Genomic DNA, 17,415 nt, shown 5'->3' with positions numbered 1-17,415 from the left:
CCACGGTACGGAGGGAACCGGCAAAGGCAGAAGACGGCCATAGGGAAGGTGCTTAGGCGTTTTGTTCCGGGCACAGGATGGGCAAGCTGAGACGAAGGAGACGACATCCTCGCGAAGAGATGGCCACCAATAGTGACGGGCAATGGTACTCCACGTCTTCTTCTGGCCAGCATGGCCGGCTTTTTTGAGGCATGACCCCAGTGTAAGACTCTCTGCCTGTCGGTCTCCGAGACATAGGTCTTCCCAGGAGGTATCCGAGCCTGAGTGACAGGAGCCACCGGAATGATCTTGCTGGGGCAAATGATGGGTTGGAACGCCTCCTCCTCCTGCTCTACTGGCACAAGGGACCTGGACAAGGCATCGGCTCGCACATTCTTATCCGCGGGCCGGAAATGGAGTTGGAAATCGAACTGGGCAAAGAACAAGGACCATCGGGCTTGTCGTGGGTTCAGTCTTTGAGCCGATCGCAGGTTTTCCAAGTTCTTGTGATCCGTGTAAATGATCACGGGGTATACTGCACCCTCCAGGAGGTAACGCCACTCCTCCAATGCCAGTTTGACGGCCAGTAGTTCTCGATCACCGATGGTGTAGTTGCGCTCAGGTGCCGAGAAGCTCTTGGAGAAGAATCCGCAAGTGACCATTCTCCCGGTGGCGGTCTTCTGCATGAGCACTGCCCCGACCCCTGAGGAGGAGGCATCCACCTCCAAGGTGAACTGTCGGTTCAACTCTGGACGATGTAGAACCGGAGAGGAAGCAAAGGCCTGCTTCAGGGAGCGGAATGCAGCATCTGCCGCCGGTGACCAGTCCTTCGGGTTAGCCCCCTTCTTGGTCAAGGCCGAGAGCGATGCAGTCAGAGCAGAAAAGCGAGGAATAAACTGACGGTAGTAGTTGGCGAAACCGAGGAAACGTTGGATAGCCTTCAGCCTGGAAGGAGGAGGCCAGTTGAGGATGGAAGAAACCTTCTCTGGGTCCATCTGCAGACCGATGTTGGAGATCACGTAACCCAGGAAGGGAAGAGATGACTGCTCGAACACGCATTTCTCGTACTTGGCATACAGGCGGTTCTCTCTCAGTCTTTGTAGGACCAGCTGCACATTTTCTCTATGGGTCGGTAGGTCCGGAGAGAAGACCAGGATGTCGTCCAGATACACTACCACACAGACGTAGAGGAGATCCCTGAATATGTCGTTCACTAGTTCTTGGAAGACTGCCGGGGCGTTACACAGACCAAAGGGCATCACGCAATACTCGTAGTGTCCATCACGAGTATTGAACGCGGTCTTCCATTCGTCCCCGGAGCGGATGCGAACCAGGTTGTAGGCACCGCGGAGATCCAACTTTGTGAACACACGGGCTCATCTAAGCCGATCAAACAATTCGGGAATGAGCGGTAGAGGATATTTATTTTTTACGGTGATCTGGTTAAGTCCACGGTAGTCAATACAGGGACGCAGGTCACCTTCTTTTTTCTTAACGAAGAAAAAGCCTGCGCCAGCAGGAGATGAGGATCTCCGAATGAATCCCCTAGCTAGATTCTCGGTGATGTAGGTGGATATGGCCCGTGTTTCAGCAGGGGACAAGGGATATATCCGTCCCCTAGGAGACGTGGTCCCTGGCAGCAGGTCGATGGCACAGTCGTAGGGACGATGTGGCGGAAGCACCTCCGACTTCTTTTTATCAAACACGTCCGTGAAGGACCAATAGGTGAAAGGCAGTCCAGGTAGAGACTCCGGAACCGGAGGTCGTCGGATGGGCTGTATGGACTTCAGACACTTCTCGTGACAGCATGGGCCCCATCGGGTGATTTCTCCGGTACCCGAGCTGACCGAAGGTTCGTGTGCCCGTAACCAGGGGAGACCCAGCAGGATCTGATGGGACATGCGTGGAAGAACATAGAGAGTGATTCTCTCGGTGTGCAGGGCACCGATATGGAGCTCCACAGGCTTGGTGCTAAATGAGATGGTGTCCGAAAGGGGTCTTCCATCCACCGAAGCAATCACTAGGGGTTTGTCTAGTGGAGTAACAGGCACTTGGTATTTGTCCACCGTAGCCTGCTGGATGAAATTGCCTGCGGCCCCAGAGTCGAAATACGCTTCTGCCGTGAACTGGGACTCCTCCGTTGTCACCTGAACAGTCCATGTAATAGGATCTGAGAGAGTCCCAGTACCTAAGGTGGCCTCTCCTACCAACCCTAGGCTTTGGAGTTTCCCGGCCTCTCTGGACAGGACCGTAGCAGGTGTGTGCCATCTCCGCAGAATAGGCAGAGGCCATTGGCGAGCCGTTCTGCTCGGCGTTGCTCAGACTGCCTCAGACGGTCGACTTGCATAGGCTCGTGGACGGGAAAACCAGATGACGCCGCCTGGGGAGTGGCGGGTTTCAACGGAGGAGAGGAGTGCCGTACCGGACGTCTCTCACGGGACAGTTCTTTGGATCGCTCCTGAAAGCGGAGGTCCGCTCGGGTTGCAAGAGCAATCAGGGCATCCAAGGTGGAGGGCACGACGCAGCCGGCCAGCTCGTCCTTGATACGACCCGATAGTCCTTCCCAGAAAGCGGCCGTTAAAGCCTCATTATTCCAACCTAATTCTGAGGCCAAGGTGCGGAAGCGGATGGCATACTGGCCCACCGTCAAGGTCCCCTGACGTAACCTGAGGAGTGATGAGGCGGACGCGGCGGCGCGTCCAGGTTCGTCAAATGTTGAACGAATGCTTGCAGGAAGTCCTGGATGTTGGTGGTCACTGGATCTTCCTTTTCCCACAAGGCATTCATCCAGGCCAGTGCTTCACCCTCCAGATGGGACATTATAAACGCAACCTTGGCTTGGTCCGAGGCAAAAAGATGCGGAAGAAGCTTGAAATGGAGGGAGCACTGATTCACAAATCCCCTGCAAGCCTTAGGATGCCCAGCATACCGGGGCGGAGAGGCTAGGCGGAGTTTAGAGGTCTCCGAGGAAGCTCCTGCGGAAGCTGCGGACGTGGACTGAGAAGCCAGGGACGTGGCTGTCGCTTGTAGCGTAATCAGGCGGGTGTCCACAGACGTCATAAAAGCCAGCATGCGGGATTGGGTTTCGCATTGACGTCCCAGTTCCTGCTGTAATCCGGCCAGCTGGGACGCCAGTGCTTCGGCGGGATCCATGGCCTGTTCTAGCTGTAAGGTTCTGGTGGTGGAACCTCTGGGCCGTGCACCGGACTCCTCCAGCAGAGCAACCCGGAGCTAACCCCTATATAGGGACTGTCCGGTCACCCCGTCAGAGGGCCTAGATGCACGGTAGCCGAAGCACTAGCTGGGAGGGCACAGTCCGTTCCGGAAGGAGGAAGACAGATGTCCCTGAGGTCACAAGGGTCCAGATGGTAGTCCCAACGACAAGGCTTTGGTTCTGGTGCCGGGTGATGACAAGTGGATCCGGATCCAACTGGACGAGAGGACGGAGGTCACCACGTGGCGTTGGGAATCGGAACCGGGTCCGGACTGAAGATGATGGTGGAGTCCTCAGCCGACAACCCCCGACAGGAATTACGCAGCAGTCGTGGTTAGGACCAGATGCCGAGACAGGACGGGCTCTGCGAGACAAACAAGGGTTAATACCAGACAAGGCAAAGGGGGACCTGAACTCCTAGCTTACTAAACACGTAGAACAGGCCCCGCCCACCTGGAATAAGAATCCTTTTATACCCCGTACCTGTAGCCAATATCCTGTTTCTGGACGCTGGCCCTTTAAGAAAGGGTCAATAACCGCGCGCGCGCCCTAACGCGCATGCGCGATGCCAAAGTGCCTGAGACCAGGGAAGGAAGCGGCGCCGAGGAAGCAGGAGTGCTGTGCAGGGTGTCCTGCGGTGCAGAGGGGCGCCTGGAGCGGGAACGCCTGGAGGATACCGGCGAGGGAGAGGGAGCAGAAGGACCGGGAGCAGGATTGGTGAGCGAAGCGCGCCGTCGGGAACCGGGGAGCGTGCCACGGGGACCGGAGGGCACAGCACGGGAACCGGGGAGCGCAGCACGGAGACCGAGGAGTGCATCACGGGGACTGGGGAGCGCAGCACAGGGACCGGGGAGCGTGACAACAGCTGAGTCGCGCAATCTAGTGCAGGGGTGATGCACCCACAGGGTCTCGGGGGTTACTCGTCAGCGGGCCGGTGTCAGTTTGGGTTGTCACAGCAGCCTGGCCCAGTTCCATGACCCTGGCGGTGTCAATAAAGATGGGGATAGGGATGATGGGAGTAGTTAGTCATGACGCCACCTGTGGTATGCGGCCAGTTATTAGCCGCCGCTGCGGGAGGTCTCACTTCTGGGGCAGATGGTGACACAGCTTGGGTGTTGCAGCTCTCCACAGGTAGAGCTAGGCACCAGGGAGGACGGGAGTGATAGTCTCTGTGATTTAACGTTGAGGTGCAGGACTGATGACGCCGGTAATAACTGGACAACACAGGAGGCTGTAGTTTCCTTTACCTTTACTTGGCAGTTGTTAATACAGGCCCAGGAGTCTGTTCCAGAAGATGATGGGGGTCCGGTCAGTCTGGAAGCAATGAGGGGATTCACCCTGCCAGGTGGGTTGGAGGTCTTCCTTGTGGCACTATGTGTGTGAGTGTCTGTGGCTTAGAGCCGCACAGTGACCCTCTCCTAGTTGTTGTTTGTCCTTTCCCTTATGGTGGGCAGCGCAAGCTGGTCCTGGGCACCGCCTGTGTAGCTGCGGCCATGGGCTCTATTGTGCTGCTTTACCTTTGGGCTTTCTTTGGGCCAGGGGACTTGAAATCTCATGCTCTCCGGGCTTCACTGATGGGGCTTTAGCATCCAACAGTCGAGGACCCCAGTGTCCTGCTAGTGCGGCTGGTCCTGGGAGAGTTTGGGAGACAGCTGTCTTTCAGCGACCGTGCTTGTTCTTTGCCTCTACTCAACTGAAGTGTCTCTCTTCCTGTGTCTGTGTCTGTGTAACCCTTCCTCCAGGCCAGTATCCTAGGAAAGCTTCCCTCAAAATGGGTCCTTTAGCTCCCCCTACTGCCCTAGAGTAAGAAATGTTGAATGTGGTATACCTAACATGAGAAACCCCCTTCTTGCCTCCAGGCATAGCATCATCCCCGGTGAAGAGGGCAGCACTACTGTGGCTCCCAGACCCTGGGGTGCCACAGGGGCATGCTGAGCTGGCTGTATATTGGTTGACAGCTCAGTCGTCCAATCTAGTACAGGGGCGTGCTGAGCTGGCGGTATATTGGTTGACAGCTGAAACGTCCAATCTAGTGCAGGGGCATGCTGAGCTGCCTGTATATTGGTTGATAGCTCAGCCGTCCAATCTAGTGCAGGGGCATGCTGTGTTGGCGGTATATTGGTTGATAGTTCAGCCATCCAATCTAGTGCAGAGTGTGCTGAGCTTGCGGTATATTGGTTGACAGCTCAGCCATCCAATCTAGTGTAGGTCATGCTGAGCTTGCAGTATATTGGTTGACAGCTATTGGTTGACAGCTCAGCTGTCTAATCTAGTGCAGGGGCGTGTTGAGCTGTTGGTGTGATGGTTGACAGCTCAGCTGTCCAATCTGAGACTGGAACGTTCTGGGTTTCTTCAGGTATTCCCTGTTCTGAGTGATTGCCCAGCTACTTAGCTGAGCAGTTAGTCCCAGATCACTGCTAGTCGTAGCATTTCCTCATTAGTGCATGTTTGCCTCGTTTATCTTGGACCTCCTCTGACCATTCATTTACCTTGCCCCTTTTAGATATTCTGCCCCTGGACCCTGCCCTGACAGCACCTTCGCCTTTCCCCTTAGTTCACTACGTGATCTCTTGGTATCTACTCTGCCTTGCGGCTTGTCCATGAGTTGGTGACTAACTTCACAAAATCTGTCACATGTGAATATATACACTGACAGAATTGACAGTTATACACTATATACTGTAGGTGCACACCTTTGACATGCGAAATTGTGCCACTAATTTATCAATCAATTATATTTTTGTATTATATTGTAAGACTGTGTAATTATACAATTCCAGGAGGAATAACCCGAATGAGACAAGTCAAAGACAAGCATGTCAAAGTTGTGTTATTAGGCTGAATGCTTTTTTAAAACTGACATTTAAGGCAAACTAGACAGAGAAAGGCACAAAACAGTGTACCATAAGGTAAAAACATCTTAGTAAAACGAAGGCATAAACGATAATTAACTGCTCCCAAACCCAACAACCTCAGGCTATGTGCGCACTAGAAATGAGAAGTTTCTCAAGAAAATTTCTTGAGAAACTTCTGGGAGTGAAAGATTTCCGGACCTCCGGAAAAAATCCGCACCAAATCCGCATGCGGATTTGCCGTGGATTAGCCGCGGAATAGCCGCGAAATTGCCACGATTTTCCCGCGGGTGGTTCCCTGCGGATTTTTGCAGGCTGTACTGCCGAAATCCGCAGGGTACCTGCGGAAATAATGGACATGTTCATTTTCTCAAGAAAGTTTCTCGAGAAATTCTTCTCAAGGAAATTTCTTGAGAAAAATCCGCACAAGTGCGCACAGCTATTTTTTTTTTCATAGAAATTGCTGGGAAATGTCTGCACAAAGATTGCAGACATTTCTCAAGAAATTTCCGCGGCAAATCCGCGGGTAAATCCGCGGGTAAAAAGCTCTAGTGCGCACAGAGCCTAACAGCATAATCCTCATGCACAAGATAAATGAATAAAAACACACCAGTTAATTATTTGTTGGATGATGGTTGGTCACTTCTTAGACAAAACCCTTCAATATGCCCATAAAAGATTCACCAATGGACGTCGTGAAAAAACGTGAAAAAATCCAACATTAGAAACCGTTAATCTTAAGGGGTTGTCTCAGTTTCTTAAATATGTAAAGTTGCAAAGTTTATATTAATTTGCTTTTTTTTCCCCCCTAGCACGGAGAACTTCATATCAGCCTCCAGCTTTTGGTAAGGCCTTCTCTACACCAGAAAAAAAACAACATAAACCCTAATACACATGGCCATATTACAGCTCTATGCAACCTACAAAATATTAATATTATTACGCTGAATTACTGTATTCCTCAAATATAATATCTAAAATCAAATACACCAATGGATATATACATATGTCACCAAGCAAATATTCCAGCTATCATGAATATAGAATGCAGAGTGATGCAAGAAGAGTAGCGAGTTGAGAACAAGATGGAGTGGAGATATTTTTTTAGTGGCACAGACTGGTTGTGAATTTGTCAGGTAACGCTTAAACCTAGGAATGTTATTAATCAGTCAAATAGTCTAGTAATTGTCTCTTTCAATACTTCAGTAAGTTGCTGAAAGAGTATGTGCACAAAACATCATTTAGACGTCGTCATATCCATAGAGTCTGCGAAGCTACAGACCATTCAAGATAATGCCGGTAGTGTTTTTTTCACACACGGGTATTCGAAAAGGGGTAGCCCTAATATGAGAGAACATGTGCCTGCATCCAACTGGTCCTTGTATAGACTAAAAAGACCCTACGTGCACAACTAACATCTCCACATCACATTTGACTCCCTAAAAGGCCATTGAGAGGTTTCTTGTACTTTCTGAAGGAGCAGAGGGGAGGCCGCCAGATACTGCCAACAAGGGGAGAGGAAGATGTGCAGGAAGACACAAAAACTAAAACATGTTCATATAAGGTGGAAGGAAAACAATCAACTCACAGTAAGAACTCGACTGGTGTTTACCCTAAGGTAAACTCCTAAGCTGAAGAGCTGGTGTAGCGACCCTGAAGCCATCAGAGAGCTTCAAGGTACTGCATCCCCACCAGGATGCAGGGCCTACCCCCTAGGGACCTGGAAAACCAGTGCTGGTAACACACAAACACTCCAGAAAATCCCTGTTTTCCCCAATCATCCCCCATAGAATGGTACAAGGCTAGGGTCGGACCAATGGATGGCCGCTTAGAGGTGGAGCCAATCCAGTCCACTAGACAACCAGGTGGGAGGGGCAGACAGAGTGTGGAATCAGACAGTAGAGAAGAGACACAGTAGTAGTAGTAGTCGAGGAGAGTGTGTCGGAGACAGTGAAAGTGAGCAGATGGACTGACAGGAGTGAACAGTGACCTGAGGGCTCAGGCGGTTAGTTGCCGGAGTACTCCCTGAACTACGCACCAATGGGGTATAGAATCCTAGGTCAGGCAAAAGCTCCAGGCAGACCTGATAAAATCTGCACAGTGAGGGGACCATAAAGGACCTCACTGACTTTGAAGTTTGGGACTCAGTAGCAAAGGGAGAACCGGAGACAGGACCAGAGACTACAACCCCACAGGGTTCACGCTACCGTCATACAGACTGCTGAAGAAGACAACCAGGAGAGGACCCCCAGCCACTCCACACTACTGAGACCGACCAACCAAAAACAGGTGCAGGGGAAAGAAGCCACCAGGTCATTAAACCGGCACTGGGACTAAGGGGACCTGCGGTTAAGACTAGCCGGCCTCGGATGACCAGTTACCAGCTTGCAGTGAGTAAAAAGAACCACTTACACTGAACACCCATTGTGGCCTACCTTCTTTCAACACCCATCTGCAACACCTATCCTCTGGGGCCTGCCCTGCTTGCGGAGGGCCTACCATCCAGGCTGCCACTAACACCAGCCCCAGTAGTGACCATTGTGCCTTTAGTGAGCAGAACAAACATAATCGGAACCATTAGCATTTGGACAGGGAACATATGGCAATAGTCCAGCAGACAGAGGAACAACCATGCAACAGCAGGTCACTGGATCAAAAGCCCAAACCAAGCCATGACGTTTTCTTGACATCTCACCGGTCATTTTCTCGGCCACTTTGCCACTGATGACTTTTATTTTATTGCGTTCTGAAACTACTGAGCTTCTTCCAAATGGAAGCCTTCAGAAGAGTGGTCAGGTCATTTATTTTAGCTACTTAATGGCTTTCAGAGCTTGAAGTGGATAAAAGAAGCTCAAAAAGACTTAGCAATTCATTTTTACATAACAAGACATGTACATTTTTTACCGTTTGTTTAGCAATTTTTCTGGTGTGTTCCTAGTGGAATCTGCCTGAAAAAGTTGTCACGTGCACATGCATTTCCAAAACATAGGCTTAAAGAGGTTGTCCAAGATATATCCTGTTGTCATCCTGTTTTTCAAAAACTATACAAAGGTTGGTATTGTGGTAGATGTACTCACCTGTATATGTATGTTGTAAGGTCATTTTTACTGCACAGTCCATGACATAAAAATGAAACCTAAAAACTATAGCAGAATTGCTTTTTTTCACTATTTTTCAGTGCTGATTTCTCTTCCTATTTTTCAGTACAGTATATGATAAAAAGAAATGTGTTATTCAAAACTTCAACTTGCCCTAAACAGCTATGTTGAAGGAAAAATAACAAACTTATGGCTCTTGGAAACAGAAAATTAAAATGCTTAGGTGAAAATTGGTTCTGATATCATTTCTAAGTTTAAAAAAATGCTACATCTGGATGGCGGTCATAGTTCATGGTCTATATATGGACCAGAATGCCCAAACTGTCTACGGGTTTCCCAACCTGAATTTGCCGCCTCTTATTTGTCTATACGACTGTTAATTCAGGTCAGGAGAAGAGATGGAAGAATCGATTTCCTGGTCCATCAGCCATGTCAGTACGGGGATTGGGGGGCCTGCAAATCTCCTTACCTCCCCTCATTTCCGACTCTTCTTTTGATTAGCTTGGCTGGTGTGGGAGATCAGAATCCATTTTATTCTTATAGTTTCCATCTTGTCTTATAACTAATGATGTTATATTGTTCAGCTAAGACTGATGGGCGAGGAAGTTTCATATTTCTGTTTACACCCCTGTTGCTCTGATTGGTTCATAGTTCAGAGGGAACTTATCCTTTGTCTGTGACCCTATATAAACTGGTCACATGTACTAATGAAGGAGAATTCATGGAGTACACCATACTAAGCAAGTGTGATGTATTGATTTCCTAAGCGCTCGTAACACAAATCTTATTAATTTGGAGTTCAAGAGGCATAGAAGTAGTGTATTTTGCCCACATCATCCTTGCACATAACACTTCCCACCAGCATGGCTAATCAAAATACGATGCTGCGAATGCCGGGAGGTAAGGACACTCACATTGCTCCTGGCTAGTGCTCAGAGAATACTGACCTGGCCAATGGACCAGAGTGCTATAAATTTATTTTTCCATTGAAAGTCAGGAGATCAACAGGCAGATTTGAAATTTTAGTCCATAAAAGGACCATGAAATATATCAGCCTAAACCCAACCTAATCTGTTGAATTCTGAACTGTTCGATTTTAGTAAGGGTACTTTCACACTTGCGTTGTTTTCCTTCCGTTACAATCCGCCCTTTTGGAAAACAGCGGAATCCGTTCACGGATTCCGCTGTTTCCCATAGACTTGTATGGTTGACAGATTGTACCAAAAGGACCTGCGTTGTTTCCGCTGGGCGATGCTCCGTTGCTTCCGCCCAGCGGGAGGAACGCAGCATGTAACGTTGTTTTGAGCAGCGGAATCCTCTGGATTTCACTGCACATCCTCTTTTTTTTTTTTTTAAATCACAAACTTTATTTTGCTCGTGGTGGCCGAACGTTCAGCTGAGCGCCCGGCCGTCGGCAAGTGACAGCGCTCAGCTGAGCGCCCGCCCGCTTGCATGCCCGGCCGTTGGCATGCCCGGTCGCCGGCATGCCCGGCCACCGGCAAGTGACAGCGCTCAGCTGAGCGCCCGCCCGTCGGCATGCCCGGGCGCCGGCAAGTGACAGCGCTCAGCTGATCACCCGGCGGTCGGCTGCAGGGAGCGATCAGCTGATCACCCGGTGGCCGGCAAGTGACAGCGCTCAGCTGATCACCCAGCGGTCGGCTGCAGGCAGCGATCAGCTGATCACCTGGCGGCCGGCAAGTGACAGCGCTCAGCTGATCACCCGGCGGTCGGCTGCAGGGAGCGATCAGCTAATCACCCGGCGGCTGGCTGCAGGGAGCGATCAGCTGATCACTCGGCGGCCGGCTACTGGGAGCGATCAGCTGATCGTTCACAATAGTCTGCCGCCGGTAAAACTGTTAAAAAAAAAAAATCAAAACGGATTCCGTTGTTTTGCAGCATCCGTTGCAGCCGTTGTGCCACTATATGCAACACATCCGTTGCATCCGTCACACAACGCAATGCAACGGATACCGTTCAACGCAAGTGTGAAACTAGCCTAAGGCATTCTAAGGTTGGGAAAGGGCATTACCAAAACCACCAAATATTATCTTGATTGGATATATTAAAAGGGTTGTCCACTACTTTTACATTGATGGCCTGTCCTTAGTATAGCTCATCAATGCCTAATCGGCCGTGGTATGATACCCCGCACACCTGCCGATCAGCTGCTCTCAGTCCTGGCGGTGGCAGCAAACAGCCAGAAATGTTCAGTTCCGGAGCTGCTTAGTCTTCTGATAGTGGCTGCGGTCAGGTACTGCACATCCGCCTCCCATTCTAATCAATAGGAGACGGATGTGCAGTACCCCGCCGTGGCCACTATCAGAAGATGGAGCAGCTCCGTAACTGAGTGTTTCTGGCTGTTTGCTGCCGCTGCCAGGACTAAGGACAGCTGATCGGTAGGGGTGCAGGGTGTCGGACCCCGGCTAATCAGACATTGATGACCTATCTATAGGTCATCAATGTAAAAGTAGGGGACAACCAGCATGATCAACTTCATAAGTGTTTGCAAATGTGGAAAGAGGGCATTGGTGACATTCATAGGCTCAGTGGAATTATATTTACCAATTCCTTTCCTATTAGATAACCCTGGATATGTGCAATCATGACAATATACAGTATATGTCACAGATCATATTTAAAGAAGTTCAGTGTATATTTTTATCCCTGCCCCCAATTGTACATCACATTTTACACTACTTTTATATGCAGATTGCTTACTTACCTCCAGTTCAGCCTCTTCGTTGCTTCTCTTCCAACTCATCTAGATTCCAGTAGCATTTCTGCCTGCATGGAGGACATTGTGACTTCCTTCCCTCTATATTATTCTAATTAAACCAACAGTATGAAGTGCGATCTCCTACTTTATAAATGTGTGGCAGGAGCTGTATTATCAGTGCTGAGTTAAGCTGGTGTCACACTAAGCGACAGCGACAACGACGTCGCTGTTACGTCACCATTTTCGGTGACGTAACAGCGACCTTGTAAGTCGCTGTTATGATCGCTGCTTAGCTGTCAAACACAGCAGAAGCAGCGATCATAACGTCGCTACATGTGCAGAGAGCAGGGAGCCGCGCTTAGCGCTGGCTCCTTGCTCTCCTAGGTACAGTACACAACGGGTTAATTAACCCGATGTGTGCTGCAGCTACATGTCACAGTGCAGAGAGCAAGGAGCCGCGCGCACTGCTTAGCGCTGGCTCCTTGCTCTCCTTGCTACAGTATACATCGGGTTAATTACCCGATGCATACTGCAGCCACATGTCACAGTGCAGGAGCCGGCACTGGCAGCAAGAGCGGAGGCTGGTAACCAGCGTAAACATCGGGTAACCAGGGAAAGGTCTTCCCTTGGTTACCCGATGTTTACGCTGGTTACAGCTTACCGCAGCTGCCAGTGCTGGCTCCTGATCGCTTCATTTCGTCGCTCTCTCGCTGTCACACACAGCGATGTGTGTGTCACAGCGGGAGAGTGACGACCAAAAAATGAAGCTGGACATTCAGCAACGACCGGCGACCTCACAGCAGGGGCCAGGTCGTTGCTGGATGTCACACACAGCGACAGCGACGGGACGTCGCTGCAACGTCACAGAAAATGGTGACGTAGCAGCGACGTCGTTGTCGTCGTCGTTATGTGTGACACCAGCTTTAGGCGTTTCTGTCCTTGAGAACTTCAGTAGTCCAGTCAAACCAGTTTCATCATATCTCTTACATGTTGTCTGGTTTAAAATGTTCCTGTTCCATAGAGTTGTACTGTATATATATATATACTAGCTGTAGTACCCGGGCGTTGCCCGGTATAGTAACTGTTTCTGTCTCTTGCTGTGTCTATGTCTCTTTCCCCGTCTATGTCTCTTTCCCCGTCTATGTCTCTTTCCCCGTCTATATGGGGAGTTAAGGTATGCACACCAGTGACTATGTAAGGGGAATACATGGAATAGCATGAATTATATATATATATATATATATATATATATATATATATATATATATATAAGGTAACTACAGAGTTCATTAAATCAAAGTCTCTGGAGTGCTACTTTAACACCTAAAGGTGACTGCTGTAATTGTAATTTCAATTTTTTATGTTATTTTCTCCTTTTTACAGTGGATTCTGACCCTCATTTTGTGATAAATGTTCCTCAGAAGAGTGACGCACTGTGCTTCAATATTCAGGAGAAGCCGGGGGTGATCCTGAATCTTATTGAGGATAAACAGCTCGGTATGTTATAGAACAAACCACTTTACTCTTACATTTCATTTTCTGAGTTATAGGTAAAAATTACAGTATAAACCAGTATGTAATCTAAATGTAGACTGTTCTAAATTGTTTAACATTGTGCACGGCATTTAAAGGGAATTAGTCAGCAGGTTTTTACTATGATAGTAAATCACATGTCCACGCCAGCAGCTTAAATAACCCAGTAGGCACAGAGCATGGCAGGAGATTCCAGGACGTATTCCTTGACACTATGGATGAGACCTCTTCACAATACATGCTCCAGCTTCAATAGGCTGTTGGTTACTATAGCGACACCCATTACCTGTGTACAGTACCTACTAATACACTACCTATCATATACACCACCTAGCCTTTTTACAGGTCGCCCAGCGATGATAATTCCCTGTGAATTAACCCACATATTCTCTGTGTTAATCCATCTGATGGTCCGATTTTGATAAAAGCCTGAGCCGAAACATCAAAAACTGCTTACGGACTGTTTTACACCTATTTCACTGAATAAAGAATCTATAAGAATATCCATTCCTTGTTTTTCTTATTGGGGTTCTATGAGTGCCGGAATGTAATGTGAGGACCTCAGGTAGAGGCAAGGGCTTCAGATAGAGGCAAGGGCCTTAAATAGAGGTAATGGCTTCAGATAGTCAATGACTTTATGTAGAGGCAATGGCTTTATGTAGAGGCAAGGGCTTTAGATAGAGGCAAGGGCTTTAGGTAGAGGCAAGGGCTCCAGATAAAGGCAATGGCCACAGGTAGAGGCAAGGGCCACAGGTAGAGGCAAGGGCCACAGGTAGAGGCAAGGGCCTCAGGAAGAGGCAAGTGCTTCAGATAGAGGGAATGGATTTAGGTGGAAGCAAGGGCTTTATGTAGAGGCAAGGGCTTCAGAAAAAGGCAAGAGCTTCAGATAAAGGCAAGGGTCTCAGGTAGAGGAAAGGGCTTCAGGTAGAGGAAAGGGCTTCAGGTAGAGGAAAGGGCCACATTCTGGGCCTTATTATTGAATTATACAATTATTAGTTCAAAAGATTCAAAAGAACCTAATTTATTGAAAAAAGGTGATGCCGAAACCAGAATTATTTCTTGTTTCTAGGTATTGCTGTTAATGGAGAACTTATTGGAAACAAGAAAACGGAGAATGACGTCATATCAAATGAAACTTATTTTGGAAGAATTGGGATTGTAAACAGAGAAATGAAGATGGGAATTGAGGTGACTACCGAGAAAATCGCAGTCCTGGACCCCAACAACGGCATCAGAAAGATCTCATGGAAGAAAACGGCATCTATAAGCAAGGAAGGGTAGGGCATAGTATTGCTGTGAACTGCTCTCTAGATTACAGCCCATTCTGAGCTGTGAACTGCCCCAGTGATCAGGAGACTGGGACGGGTCTGGCTCTAAAAGGTTTTGACCACCAAAACGTAACTTTATACTTTGGGCAAAATGACTATTTCACTGAAATTGCCATAACTGCTTATACAGTCACGGCTGAAAGTGTTGGCACTCTTGAAATTGTACCAGAAAATGAAGTGTTTCTCTAAGAAAATTATTGCAATTACACATGTTTTGTTATACACATGTTTATTTCCTTTGTGTGATATCGGAACAACACAAAAAAAAAGGCAAATTGGACCTAATTTTACACAAAACCCCAAGAATAGGCTGGACAAAATTGTTCTCCCCTTCAAATTAATATTTGGTTGCACACCCCTTGGAATAAAATATCTACAATCAATCGCCTCCTTTAACCGTCCACAGGCTTCTTACTCCTCTCACCGGGAATTTTGGACTCTTCTTTATAAACTGCTCCAGGTCTCTCATACTTGAAGGTGTCTTCTCCCAACAGCAATTTTAAGATCGCTCCAAAAGAGTGAACAATTTCAAGGGTGCCAGCACTATATATGACTGTATATGAGGTAATTTGGGATGACCTATGGCATCCTCCCACCCAATTTAGGGCATCACTTGATATGATAACAACAAATTATACCAGTCACACATTTTATGTAACCCTTGGAAATATTGGGCCACCCTTTATTGAAATGGGCTAGGAGAAAAATTGTGTGTCACCTATAGCAACCGAATGTCATGCGGTGTTCTGCCCCTCACTCACTAGGTGTCATGGTGATTCCAGACTGTTCACATTGCAGAGTTTGGCAGGCAACCTAATGCATCAAAGTTGCTCATCCAGAGCCGTGAGTCAACTGTTTAATGTTCTCTGGTCCTCGGTTTAGCAGAAGTTAATTCCTGCTGGCTGGTGAATGGCTGCTGGGTTCACAGGTTGCTGACGTCCTATCACAGCCGCCTCCGACATATAAAAAAAGGTGAAACCTAGCCTCAGATGTCAAAGATAGCTCTATCTTTGCTCCAGCGATACTGGTCTTTGTGCATGGTGACACAGTTGCTGGTGAACTGTTGTATGCCATTTGGTGTGATGTGGAAATAACCTTATTGTTTGTTTATTTCCTTCCTGTACTTTATTTCTCCCTGAGCACGAATTGTCTTTTCCCCTGTGTGCGCTAGCAGTGAGTTTGAGTCTTGTTTTTTTTCCTATCTGTCGGTATTTGTGAGATTTATTACTCCTGTCCCAGCCCTCCCCTGGGGGTGGGGGAGAGGGGGTGTTAGACCAGGTCTGTTCAGGAGTTAGGGCCTCGATGGCGGTCCAGACCTTGCCACAATCTCGTGTACCTCTGAAATAAGGAACAATTTAAGACCCCTGGTCCGAGGGCCAGACAATGTGCCTCTACTCCTGGTTACCATGTCATACCCGTGACACTAGAACTCAGTTTTCATTTTTTTTTTTTAATCATCTCTGGTAAAATGAACGCTGCTCTGTGATTGGTTGCGTTGTACAGTTTTTTTTGGATAGCTTTGATAAATCTACCCCAGTGATTGCGGTCTGAAAACCAATACACATAGTATAGAAAATATATAAATATTATTTATGCTCTTTTATTAATATATTATTTATTATTTTGTTTACACTCTTCCAGGTTTAATTTGGTCGTCAACAAGGGAAGTAATGTGACTATTTCATTCGGAGAAGGAGCAACATTTGTTATTATTCTGCACCAAGTGTGGAAAAATCATCCCCTACATCGGGATTTCTTAGGTTTTTACACATTGGATGATCATAAGTTTTCTGAAGGAGTCCACGGACTGCTAGGTAATCCTTATTTCTGTATTATACTTAATCTTCATTGTTTGTAATTTTGTTCTACTCCCTTAACCCCTTCATGACTGGGCTATTTTCCTTTATTTATTTGTTTTTACCTCCCCTTCTTCCAATAGCCATAACTTTTCTATTTTTCCATCCATGTAGACATATGAGGGCTGGGACAAGTAGTACTTTTGAATGACGCCATTCATTTAATGCACTAGAATGCAAGAAAAAAATTCCAAGTGCTTTGAAATTGCAAACAAAAGTGCAATTTCACAATTTATTTTATCATTTATTTTTTTTATTCATCATGTTAACTATACAATCCGGCAAGACGATTCTCCAGGTCAGGACAATTACATAGATACCATACATGTATAGTTTTATTTTTTTTTTATTTAAGAGGTTAAAAAAAAATCCCAAATTTGTAAAAAAAACGTTCCTTGTGCCGCCATTTTCCGAGACCTGTAACGTTTTCAATTTTCGGGATATGGGGCAGTGTGAGGACTTATTTTTGCGCTCTGAGCTGACGATTTCACTGATACCAATTTAGAGTAGATACAAGGTTTTGATCGCCTATTATTGCATTTTATTGTAATGTTGCAGCAGCCAAAAAAATAAAAAACGTAATTCTGGCATTTTGATTTTTTTGCTTCTAAAGTCGTTCACGATGGGATTAATTTAATTTTCTTTTGATAGATCGGACTTTTACAAAAGTAGCAATGCCAAATATGTGTATTTTTTAATTGCTTTATTTTTAGTAGGGTAAAAGGGATTTGAATATTTTGGATTTTTTTAAAATATTTTTGATACTCTATTTGTTAGTTCCCTTAGGGGACCTGAGCTTGCCAACATCTTGTTGCCTGTACTATACATAGCAGTACAAG

General features: G+C 47.3%; 1 protein-coding gene across 2 annotated transcripts in view; it reads left to right on the top strand.

Moving 5' to 3' along the window:
* The window catches only part of LOC142249820 (inter-alpha-trypsin inhibitor heavy chain H3-like), a 135,260-nt gene that overhangs the window by 101,908 nt on the left and 15,937 nt on the right, over positions 1–17,415 (top strand). The window contains exons 15-19 of one of the 2 annotated variants that reach the window (XM_075321730.1): positions 7,945–7,968; positions 12,026–12,043; positions 13,243–13,356; positions 14,462–14,669; positions 16,362–16,534. In XM_075321730.1, the coding sequence (XP_075177845.1) occupies positions 7,945–7,968; positions 12,026–12,043; positions 13,243–13,356; positions 14,462–14,669; positions 16,362–16,534 (537 nt within the window). Of the gene's footprint in view, positions 1–6,857; positions 6,891–7,944; positions 7,969–12,025; positions 12,044–13,242; positions 13,357–14,461; positions 14,670–16,361; positions 16,535–17,415 lie in introns of both variants that reach the window. The other variant, XM_075321729.1, reaches the window with a different exon arrangement.

This window comes from Anomaloglossus baeobatrachus, chromosome 8 (genome assembly GCF_048569485.1).
Source record: "Anomaloglossus baeobatrachus isolate aAnoBae1 chromosome 8, aAnoBae1.hap1, whole genome shotgun sequence".
Lineage (NCBI taxonomy): Eukaryota > Metazoa > Chordata > Amphibia > Anura > Aromobatidae > Anomaloglossus > Anomaloglossus baeobatrachus.
The sequence above is the reverse complement of the archived record's forward strand: the minus strand, read 5'-3'. Positions and strand labels throughout refer to the sequence as shown.